A 13,000-nucleotide genomic window follows, 5' to 3' on the forward strand; every position below is an offset into this window, starting at 1 on the left:
CCCCTCTACTCAGACAATCATGTCTGTATGTACGCCTGACTGGCTGACAGCTCTAGGGATGCTAACCCTGGATCCCAGCAGTTGTGTGCTAGCATGATTTACTGCAATACCACCCAAAATCTTATTAATTTTATATAATGAATTTTATTTATTTTACCTATGTGCTGTAAATAGGAAGGAGTCCATATACTTTTGGCCATGAAGTGTATATTTAAAGAATGATGTTGTTGTTGTGTGTGTGTGTGTGTGTGTGTGTGTGTGTGTGTGTGTGTGTGTGTGTGTGTGTGTTTCACCTATGCCTTATCGTGTCTTGTCGAATTCATCATTTGTGTCTCTACACCAACCAACAGGGGTGTAACAACACACTGCATATACTGAAACCTGTGGTGCAAATGAAGGAAACTGAGATGAAATGAAAGTACTGGGTGCTAATCACTCCAATCCAAGCAATGTGAATAAAATCATATACTCGTATATTAGTGAATCGACTCTGAAGCTCTGTAAACCAAATCACAAACTCAATATCACAAACCGGATTTGGAACACAGCATGGTGAACCTCACCTGCTCTCAAATCCTGAAATCAAACGTCCTGAATGAAATTGTGAGAATCAATTCACAAAGCCAAGCATGAATTCAGTTCAGTCTCTAAACTCCGCATCATAATTCCTTTTCTTATATTTGGGATTGGGAATCAAATCATGAATTGATTCATAAACTCACCATCATTATTCAAATCCTGAACCCAGCTTAATGAAATTGTAAAGATAAATATTGTAAATAATGTTTTCAGCATCAGGAACTGAATGCGGAATAATGAAGTGATTCATGTCAAAATCATAATCTGATTCATGGACTCGCATTGTTATTTAAATCATAGATGATTTGTAAACTCAAAATCATGAAGTGATTGGTAAACCGAGCATGAACTCAACATCATGAGTCGATTCACAAACTCAGAATCATTATTTGAATCATGAACTCAGTATCATTCATTGATTCTTGAGATTACTGTCTCTTCACATCATGAACTGATCGATTTATATAAAAATCATGAACTGATTTATAAACTCGGCATTGTTATTTGAATCGTGAATTGATTTGTAAACTCAATCATTAATTGATTCATGAGCTCAGCGTGTCTTCACATCTTGAACTTTGAATCGTTATTCGAATCATGAACTCAGCATTAGGAATCATAAAAAATGGAACTCAGCATTGTTTTTTGAATCCCGAACGCAGAATTATGAAGCGATTCATAACAAAATCATGAACTGATTCATAAACTCAGCATTGTTATTTGAATCATGAATTGATAGGTAAACTCAATCATTAATTGACTCGTGAACTGAGCATCTCTTCAAATCATGAACTTAAGATCACGAGTCGATTTACAAACTCAGAATCGTTGTTTGAATCATGAACTCAGAATCATAAATTGATTCATGAGTTTAGTGTCATCACATCACGAACTTAAAAATGTTATTCGAATCCTGAATGCAGAATCATGAAGTGATTCATTTCAAAATCATAAACTGATTCATAAACTTGGTGTTGTTATTTGTATCATTTATTGATATGTAAACTTAAAATCATTTATTGATTCATGAACTGAGCATCTCTCAATCATGAACTCAACATCACGAGTCGATTCACAAACTCAGAATCAATATTTGAATCATGAACTCAGCATTAAGAATCGTCAAGAACTCAGCATTGTTATTCGAATCATGAACGCAGAATCATGAAGTGATTCATTTCAAAATCATAAAGTGATTCATAAACTCAGCATTGTTATTTGAATTGTGAATTGATTTGTAAGATTCAATAATTTGTTATTTGAATCCTGAACTCAGAAGTTATAGTCGTTATTTGAATCATGATCCTAGAATTGTGAACTGATTCATACACTCAGCATTATGAATCATGAAAAAACATGTTCTAGGTGTCAAGAACTCAGAATCATGATCATTAATTGATTTGTGAATTCAGGCTGAGCATTTCTTCAAATCTCCTAAAATCAACTCAACATCAGGGGTCGAATCCTGAACTCAGAATCATAAACTGATTCATAAACTCATCGTCTCTTCAAATCATGAATGAATTGTGAATCGATTGATGACTTCAGCACTGGGAACTGAATTGTAGACTCTGTACAGTAATTTGCTCTGTATACGTTTTATAAACCAAATTTTAATCTAATCAGAAATCGATAAAAGATCTGAGTGTATCGTTACACCCCTGTGAACCCCCCCCCAGACTGCCACCTCCTGGTGCCATGTCCATTCTCTCTGCCTTCTGAACAACACTGGTGTGAATTCTCGGGGGAGTAAATAAGCACCGTGTCAGAGTGTCTTTGTTTCAAATTGCCACTTGTGCACTTTTGTTTCTCTATGTGTGTGTGTGTGTGTGTGTGTGTGTGTTGGCGTGTTCAGCTGGTGGGTAAATATAGTCCCAGATATTTTGGAGTGGAGGGGCTCAGCGTCTGTTCATAACAGTGACCATGAGAACACGTCGAGAGTAAACAGACACGAGTGATTAAAGTGCAGTTGCAGAAAAAGTTTGTGAACCCCTCTGACCTGGATGTCCTCCTGCGTTGTGGTCTGAACTTCATCCCGGTGGTAATCGTGTACTTTTGTTGTCTTTACTGAACACGTTGACTAATCATTCACAATCCAGACTGAAAAAGTTTGTGAACCCTTGTGTCCAAGGCTTTTGTGTCCCTGTTTGGAAGAAGACAAAGGTTTGGATTTGACAGGAATGAGGAGGATTCCTTATTGACATGTAGACTAGTCAAAATAAACGCTGTACATTTGGATTATTAGAATATTAAAAAGATTAAACTCAGACTCACTCACTCACTTTCTTAACCGCTTATCCAATTAGGGTCGTGAGGGGGTGCTGGAGCCTATCCCAGGTTTTCAATGGGCGCAAGGCACACAGTAACACCCTGGACGGGGCGCCAGTCCATCGCAGGGCAGACACACATATACACACCCATTCACCTATAGGGTAATTCAGTGTCTCCAGTTAACCTGGCTGCATGTTTTTGGACTGTGGGAGGAAACCGGAGCTCCCAGAGGAAACCCACGCAGATACGGGGAGAACATGCAAACTGCACAGAAAGGACCCGGACCACCCCGCCTGGGGATCGAACCCAGGACCTTCTTGCTGTGAGGCGACAGTGCTACCCACCGAGCCACCGTGCCGCCCTGTACTCAGACTGTGTGGCTTTATTTATAAATACAACCCTATCTCTACAATCCTTCAGTCTTATTAAATCAAACACCCGACTGTTCATGGCACAGAGGTTCACAAACTTTTTCTTCCAGTTTGGACTGTAATTGACTGATTAATGTGTTGAATAAAGGCATGAAAAGTACGTGTGTGTGTGTGTGTGTGTGTGTTATTAATTCATGTACATTGGATGTAGATGAGACAATTAATGCACAGATATAACTAGGTGAGTGCAAAGGGTTCACAAACTTTTTCTCAGATAATGACCTGTCAAAATCCTGAGAGAAATCTTTCATGTCTTCAGCGGCTGATAAAGTAAAATGTATAGATATGTATACATACACCGATCAGGTATAACATTATGACCACCTTCCTAATAATGTGTTGGTCCCCCTTTTGCTGCCAATACAGCCCTGACCCGCCTTCGCTCCCCACGTGCATCAGTGAGCCTTGGCCGCCCATGACCCTGTCGCCGGTTTACCACTGTTACTTCCTTTGACCACTTTTGATAGATACTGATCACTGCAGACCGGGAACGCCCCACAAGAGCTGCAGGTTTGGAGATGCTCTGACCCAGTCGTCTAGCCATCACAATTTGGTTCTAGTCCATTTTTCCTGCTTCTAACATCAACTTTGAGGATAAAATGTTCACTTGCTGCCTAATATAATATACCCCCCCCACTAACAGGTGCCGTGATGAAGAGATAATCAGTGTTATTCACTTCACCTGTCAGTGCTCACAATGTTATGCCTGATCGGTGTATATTTATATATACTCTACCAGAGGGGATTGCAGGTCCTCATGGTAATTTGTACATGGTGCATTCTGTGAAGGCAAAAGTTTATGGATGTTTATAATTTTCAATTTTGTGATTACTTTTTTTTTTTTTTCTGTTTTACATGGCTGCCAACTTACTACATGTAAAACCTGTCAATGTCCAATAAATGACTCAGTAAATCATAAATAAATATATATATACACACGAGGGATCTTCAAAAAGTTTCCGCACTTTTATATTTTGGTTATAAGCGGTGAGGGTGTAGTAGGAGGAGTAATCGATTGTGTCTGAGAGACTTTCCACCTTTTTGGACACTTAAAGAAGCTTTAAGGGGAATAAGATTTTCATGTGATGATGATGTGAAAGCAGCGCTGCAAAACACATTTTTTGCTGACGGCATTAAAAAGTTGGTACGAAGCTGGAAAAATGCATGGGAAGGTGACGATGTAGAAAAGTGATGGAGTTTGTTTTTGAAGTTCTTAATAATTAGAGTTTAAAAAGTGCGGAAACTTTTTGAAGAGCCCTCGTATATGTATATATAGTGTGTGAAATGCAAATCAAACTCGAAATCAGTGATTCCAAAACACCCAATCTGTAATGTGATGCTTGCAACATCCGAGCACATCCGGTCTTTCACCCTCTACAGTACACGATATTATCAAAAGATTTAAGAGAAAACTCTACATAAGGACCAGGCTGAGAACCACTATTGAATGCTCATGATCTTCAACCCCTCAGACAGCAGTGCATTATAAACCAGCATGTTTCTGTGATGGATATCACCACAGAGATCACCCAGACTAACTAGAACCAGTCTTACCAGCATCCAGATCCTTCAAAACCCATCGGAGATCAGCCAGAGCAGCTGAGGCTGGTTTCCAGTTTGCTTTGTTTCAGCTGGGTTGATATAATGAGAATTCTGCAGGACAGGTCAGCGTTACCCCTGAGGTACAACGATACAGGGTTTAGCTGTTTGTTTATGTTATGTTACTTCCCTAACATGTTACCATGTGATGCATCTGTTCTTCTCTCTTCTGCTGCACCATACACAGATTAAAGTGTACAAAAAAGCTTTAAAAAGAAATAAAGTGATTCTGTATGAATGTCTGGTGTTTTTACTACCTTATCAGTCTCTAAAATACTCATCAGATTAATGCTCTGGTGGTGCACAACTGTAAAGACCTGGGTTCAAATTTTAGCCCTAACAAACACTTGTATCCAAAGTGACTTACATTTGTGACCCAGCAGTTGAAGGTTGGGGTTTGAACCAGTGACCTTCTAAACAGTAGTCCACTACTTTAGCTGCTGAGTGACCATTACCTCTCTACAGACACAACTGGGCGTGTCTGATGGAGGGGAACCGGATGTCACGTCCTCCTCCTTGCTGCAGCAGCAACTACTACTACTGTCTGGTTGATGCGTCTACATGAGTGGTGGATTATTATTATTTATTTATTATGATTTTAACGTCATGTTTTACACCTTGGTTACAGTCATGACAGGAACGGTAGTTACTGCTTACACAAGATTCATCAGTTCAAGTTTTTAATATCAAACACAGTCATTGACAATTTAGTGTCTCCAGTTCACCTCACTTGCACGTCATGTAGCCTAGCAGTTAAGGTACTGGACTAGAAATCAAAAAGGTCACTGGTCCAAGTCCCACCTGTGCCAGGTTGCTGCTGTTGGGCCCTTGAGCAAGGCCCTTAACCCTCAATAGTGTCACACTACTGTAAGTCGCTTTGGATAAAGGCGTCTGCTAAATGCAGAAATGTAAATGCCTTTGTACTGAGGGCAGAAACCCACTCAGACACGAGGAGAACATGCAAACTCCACACAGAAAGGACCCAAACCACTCCACCAGGGAATCGAACCCAGGACCTTTTTGCTGTGAGGCGACAGTGCTACACACCGAGCCACCGTGTCACCCGCATGAGTGGTGAAGGAATATAAAGAGAGAAAATTGATGGATGGATTGTTGTGATGAATTGGAACAGCTGCTCCTTGGACAGAATGAGCACAAATTCCCACAGGTTCTTAACATTGTTCTGAAAAACCATAGTTAAAAAATGAAGGTAGTAGTTAATAGCACATTACCACATTAATAGCTGTGGTTTAAGAACAGGATGCTCATTTTTAATTAGCTGTGATGCTGATCTGCTGTCCACATACTTTTGGTCATACAGTGTAGCGCCGGTGAAAAAATACACACTCAAACACTAATATACACACCGATCAGCCATAACATTGAATTCATTTTACCAGTTTTACTTACCATATAGAAGCTTTTTGTAGTTCTACAATTACTGACTGTAGTCCATCTGTTTCACTACATACTTTGTTAGCCCCCTTTCACCCTGTTCTTCAATGGTCAAGACCACCACAGAGCAGGTATTATTTAGGTGGTGGATCATTCTCAGCACTGCAGTGATACTGACATGGTGGTGGTGTGTTAGTGTGTGTTGTGCTGGTATGAGTGGATCAGACACAGCAGCACTGCTGGAGTTTTTAAACACCTCACTGTCACTGCTGGACTGAGAATAGTCCACCAACCAAAAATATCCAGCCAACAGCGCCCCGTGTGCAGCATCCTGTGACCACTGATGAAGGTCTAGAAGATGACCGACTCAAACAGCAGCAATAGATGAGCGATCGTCTCTGACTTTACATCTACAAGGTGGACCGACTAGGTAGGAGTGTCTAATAGAGTGGACAGTGAGTGGACACGGTATTTAAAACCTCCAGCAGCGCTGCTGTGTCTGATCCACTCACACACTACACCACCACCATGTGGGGGTCCTGACCATTGAAGAACAGCATGCAGAGAAACAGATGGACTACAGTCAGTAATTGTAGAACTACAAAGTGCTTCTATATGGTAAATGGAGCTGATAAAATGGTGTAGGATCAAGGAGGTGGTTTTAATGTTATGCCTCATCGGTGTATATATAAAGGAAACTGCGCATGTTATTTGCCCTAATTGCTCCTTTAATTATGGGCATGTATAAAAGGGGGTAGGAACTCGCGTATAGGCGAGATTTTGGCTGGTGCAGAAGGGGCGTGGGAGGAGGTTGAGCTTCTCGTGAAAGGAGTTTATTATTCCTGCCAGAGCGGGAGACACAATCAGGCTTGTGATCAGTGCATGCCATTGTAAACTGCTGGAATGCTGTTTGTGTGTGTGTGTGTGTGTATGTGTGTGTGTGTGCGTGTGCCAGAGAAAAGAAGTCAAACTTGTTCATGAACTGTCATAAACAAGCCGGAAAACAAGCTGCGATTGTGCACCAGCAGTACTTAATTAAGCAGTTAATTAGGCGAGTGCACAATCTCTATGGGCTTATCCAGGCTGGACCGATGGAGTGACCTCAGCCTCGTCCCAAATGGCTCCTGCTAGCCCCTTGTCAATGTGTGTAGGCAGCATTATTTTATACCACATGGCACCTTGTGGTAATAAAACCACAATAATACCCTGTTTTAGAGATATAATACTCAATTCCCCTGCATACTCTTGGCGCTTCAACCAGACCCTAGGAACACCATGGTGTTCCCTCCCTCAGACCCACCAGGACTCAAACCTGAGAGTCCAGAATCAAAGCTGGTAGGCTAGCGTATTAGACCGTTGTCTAAATATGAGCTGACACAGATGCTAAGTTCCTTTATTCATTTATTGACATTAGAAGACATGAACAGGAGGTTCAGGAGTGCAGACTAAGAAGTAGATCATCATGGCCATTATTCCTCAAAGACAAAGGTTTCTAATATTTTGTCCATCACGTGTGTTTACGTTAACTACTGTCATGTCAAAATGACTGAGGTGAATAAACTGTTATGTTTATGGTTGTATTTACTGTATATATATAATAAAAAAGGCCAAAAGTATGTGGACACCTGACCATAAGCTTGTTTATTCCAAAATCATTTGAAGGCTGAACAAGATTTTAAGGATGTCTGTGGAAACTGCTGCCCACCCAAGAGCATTTGCGGTGTTGAATCAGGAGCCCGAACTTATGGTCGCTGTTCTAATTCATTCTGAATGTGTTCGGTGGGGCTGAGGAGGTCAGAGCTCTGTACAAATCACTGGAGTTCCTCTATGCCAAACTCAATCAAAGCATGTCTTTATGAAGCTCGCTTGTGAGTCATGGTCATGCTGGAGCAAGGAAAGGCCTCCCCAAATCGTTGCCACAAAACTAAAAGCATATTATTTATCTTATAGAACTGATTGTATACTTTTAGCGGTGTGTGTACCTTAGGGTGACCATATGTCCTCTTCCTAAATTTTTTTGGACCTAAAAAATGCATCCGGGTGGGATTTCTAAATCACCAGAAATGTCCGGGATTCAGCTTTTGTAGTGTGCACACGTTATTCTTTGTGTGTTTTTGCACTGATTTCACTTTTCTCTTTAGGTCCCGCCTTCTCGCACTTCTCTTAAAACGTCCAAGCTCAAATTAAAATTCATAGACGAATAACGGTCGGGATCCTTCATCCATCCTCCAGAATGCACGACCTGCAAAGTGTCCAGTAAAGGTGCCAGTTCAGCAAAACACAGAACTGCAGCTGAAGGAGAGAGTTGGTCAGGTAAAGAGCTGATAGAACAGAAGATGTTGTTACTGCTGCAGAGGGAGTTTTTGCATTTCACACCACGAAGCATCATAACAGCTACAGATCACTGGACTGCACGTCTTACCCTGATTCTGAAACAGCGTGAACATTTCCAAATGCATGTACTAGGACGGTGGCTTAGTGGGTGGCACTGTCGCCTCACAGCAAGAAGGTCCGATCCCCAGGCACGATCCCCAGGCGGGGCGGTCCAGGTCCTTTCTGTGCGGAGTTTGCATGTTCTCCCCGTGTCTGCGTGGGTTTCCTCCGGAAGCTCCGGTTTCCTCCCACAGTCCAAAAACATGCAGTCAGGTTAATTGGAGACACTGAATTGCCCTATAGGTGAATGTGTGTGTGCGTGTGTGTCTGCCCTGCGATGGACTGGCGTCCCGTCAAGGGTGTTACTGTGTGCCTTGCGCCCTTTGAAAAGCTGGGATAGGCTCCAGCAAACAACACCCCCACCCCCCGCGACCCTGATTGGATAAGCGGATAAGAAAATGAATGAATGAATGAATGTACTAAGACAGAGGTTGTTGTAACGCTGTTATAGCATCATATTCTGTCAAAATACCTCTACTGAGGAACTATTTTATTTGTTGTTGTTATTATTGTTTAGGGCTGAATGCTGAATTGAAAGTAATACGATTATCTGACCATAAAGGTATTTGTTAGTCGCCTTGTTAAAATTTAGCTGTTTATTTATTAAACTTCAATAACACAGTTTTTGTGTCCTCTTTTTTGACAACCAAAATATGGTCACCCTATAATGTACCTGAAACACTCGAACTCAATCATTAAAAGTGATGTCCACGTACTTTTGGCTATGCAGTCCTATGTGTTCCAATGATTCAGTCACATTAAAGGAAACAGTCGCAGAAATGACCGAAATCCTGAAGCTAAACTTTTAACCTTTAAGGTGAGAGCGCGCCTCCTCCTCGGTCTGCTGTCGGGAGCGCGCTTATCGCCGAGGAGGCATGCGCGTCCTCGCGGTCGAAACTGACAACTCGGGAGCGCGCAGCGACTTTTTCGGCAGGAAGTTGTCGAGATTGAAACGGCAGAAAGAAACAACCGATTACGAGGACAGAAACCGAACAAACCCCAACAAACCAGGTCGTTTATTCACGGGAGAGAGTCGAGGAACGGCGGAGTGGAATTTAACGAGCTAAATGAGGCGAAATGGAGTGAAAATGGAGTGAATTTTGGAGGTGAAACCCGATGGAGGCGCTGAGAAGTTTTCGGTTGGTGCTGCTGCTATGTTACTTCTGCAGAATCACAGCAGCCAGAGGTTTGAGTCTCTTTATTTCGTTTATTCTGCTGTTTTTATCAAAACAGGACCAGATTTGGATTTAAATCTCATTTAAGTTCCTTTATAACCGGTCAGTGAAGCTAGTGGAGGTCTTAAGAGCCAACCGACTGAGTTTCACATTAGATCTGCACTGATATATCGTTCACTTATCACGATATTTAGTCCTTACAATTGAATCAGCTTTCTTATACGGTTCTGTTATTACCATATTAATTATATTTACTAATATTTTTATTTTTAGCTTTATTGTGAGATCTATGTTTACAGTAAGATCTGCACCGATGTATCGTTCTCTTATCGCGATATGAATGTATCGTTTTAAATTGCAATATTTTGTCTCACAATATGAAGTCCTTTACAATGAGATCTGACATGATGTATCTGTAGTTCTTGTGATATCAGTACCACTTACCATTATGCTTTATTTCACATTATTAGTTCTATCTGCATCATTGCATCATTCTCTTGTGTGCACTGATACTCTAAACAGCCATAACATTAAAACCACCTCCTTGTTTCTACACTCACTGTCCATTTTATCAGCTCCACTTACCATAAAGAAGCACTTTGTAGTTCTACAATTACTGACTGTAGTCCATCTGTTTGTCTACATGCTTTGTTAGCCCCCTTTCACCCTGTTCTTCAATGGTCAGGACCCCCACAGGACCCCCACAGGACCCCCACAGAGCAGGTATTATTTAGGTGGTGGATGATTCTCAGCACTGCAGTGACACTGACATGGTGGTGGTGTGTTAGTGTGTGTTGTGCTGGTATGAGTGGATTAAACACAGCAGCGCTGCTGGAGTTTTTAAACACCATGTCCACTCACTGTCCACTGTATTAGACACTCCTACCTAGTTGGTCCACCTTGTCGATGTAAAGTCAGAGACGATCGCTCATCTATTGCTGCTGTTTGAGTCGGTCATCTTCTAGACCTTCATCAGTGGTCACAGGACGCTGCCCACGGGGCGCTGTTGACTGCATGTTTTTGGTTGGTGGAGTATTCTCAGTCCAGCAGTGACAGTGAGGCGTTTAAAAACTCCAGCAGTGCTGCTGTGTCTGATCCACTCATACCAGCACAACACACACTAACACACCATCACCATGTCAGTGTCACTGCAGTGCTGAGAATGATCCACCACCTAAATAATACCTGCTCTGTGGGGGTCCTGTGGGGGTCCTGACCATTGAAGAACAGGATGAAAGGGGGCAAACAAAGCATGTAGACAAACAGATGGACTACAGTCAGTAATTGTAGAACTACAAAGTGCTTCTATATGGTAAGTGGAGCTGATAAAATGGACAGTGAGTGTAGAAACAAGGAGGTGGTTTTAATGTTATGGCTGATCGGTGTATATCGTTCTGTATAATGATATCTGTTTACTGTTAGATCTGCACTATCGTATAAATATAAATAAGCCGAGTTTGACTGCAATATTTAGAAAGTACATGGAACAGTAGTCTGTTGCCAAGGTCAGAAAAAACCCATACAGTCACCTTACGTTGAGAGGAAATTTGTCCGTATGGTCAGACGAACTTCAAGAACCACCAAGAAAAAACATGTCATAAATACGGAGCCGCTGGAATGTGGGCGTACACAGTCAAGCAAGCTTTACATCAGTGCGGGCGTAGAAGCTTCAGTAATGCATTATTTACTTATCACAATATTTATGAATATTTGTGTTTTATACAATAGGATCTATTAATATAAAATATCTTCTCTAATTTATCGTACTGGTATTGTGATATAGGTCAATTAGATCTGCACTGATATATCATTCTGTTATTGCAATATGATTGATTGATTTGATTGATTGATTGATTGTTGATCCCCAAAGTAAAATTGCAGTGTTACAGAAGCAATTCACACCACAGACACATCAGTATAGTGCCAAAAGGGTTTCAGTAGGGTTTAGTATCAGTCTGCTTCTGTTAGGAGGTTGTTTAGTATGTTCTTTTCCTTTGTGAATTTTAGTAAAAGGTTCTTCAGTAGATTGTTGTATTACATTATGGTTCTACGTTTTCTGGAGGGTTTTTCAGCTGGGTTCTTTTGCAGTAGTTTTGTGTGTGTTTTTCAGGAGGGGTTCAGTATATATTATAGAAACTATAATACTTTCTGTATATTTTTCTCTTCTGTAGTGTTTTTTTTCAGTACGGTTCTTGTTTTTTTTTAAATCCATTTCAGCATGCTGTTGCTGTTATTATTATTATTTGTTTATTATTATTATATTTTAGTATATTATTTTATTATATTCATCATTATTATTTTTTAGATATTATAACCAGTATTATGATAATTTTTATTATTATATTTAGTATTAATAAATCACTATTTATTATTTATTATATGTATTGTATTTTTATGATGATTTATTATTATATTAATTTTGTTTATTATCATTATTACTATTTCTAATTATTATTATATTTTAGTATTTATTTTAAATTTTTATGATAATTTTAATCATTATTATTATTATTATTATTACTCTCATATTATTACAATTATTTTTTATTATTATACTTATTGTATTTTTATGATAATGATTATCATTATATTTTAGTATTTATTGTTTTATATTAATTATTGTTATTATTATAATATTTATTATTAATAATAGTATATTTATTACAATTATTTATTATTATTATATTTATTGTATTTTTATGATTATTATTATATATAGTTTTTAGGATGATGATCATCATTATTATGTTTTAGTATTAATTATTTTGTTATATTATTATTATTATTTTTATGATACTTTTAATTATATTCATTATTAATGTTTTTATAATGATGATGATTGTTATATTTTTATTATAATATTTATTATTATGAATATGATATTTATTACATTTATTTTTATTATAATTATATTTATTGTTTTTGTATGATTATTTATACTTATTACATTTATTACTATTTATATTATTTATATTTTACTATTATTATTACTATTAGTATTTTATTTTAGTATTTATTATTTTATTATATTAATTATTATTCATATGACACTTTAAATTTGATCCATTAATAATATTTTTATAATAATTATGCATATTGTTATTATTGTTATAATAT

The 13,000-nt window shown here is 39.0% G+C and overlaps 1 protein-coding gene across 1 annotated transcript in view; it reads left to right on the plus strand.

The window, feature by feature from the left end:
* Window positions 1–9,654: 9,654 nt before the first annotated feature.
* erbb2 (erb-b2 receptor tyrosine kinase 2) overlaps window positions 9,655–13,000 on the plus strand; it is a 54,423-nt gene continuing 51,077 nt past the window's right edge. Inside the window, exon 1 of the mRNA XM_063003250.1 lies at window positions 9,655–9,894. Coding sequence (XP_062859320.1) covers window positions 9,825–9,894 — 70 coding nt within the window. The 5' untranslated portion in view covers window positions 9,655–9,824. The remainder of the gene's footprint in view (window positions 9,895–13,000) is intronic.

The sequence above is a fragment of the Trichomycterus rosablanca genome, chromosome 10, assembly GCF_030014385.1.
Source record: "Trichomycterus rosablanca isolate fTriRos1 chromosome 10, fTriRos1.hap1, whole genome shotgun sequence".
In the NCBI taxonomy this organism is placed as follows: domain Eukaryota; kingdom Metazoa; phylum Chordata; class Actinopteri; order Siluriformes; family Trichomycteridae; genus Trichomycterus; species Trichomycterus rosablanca.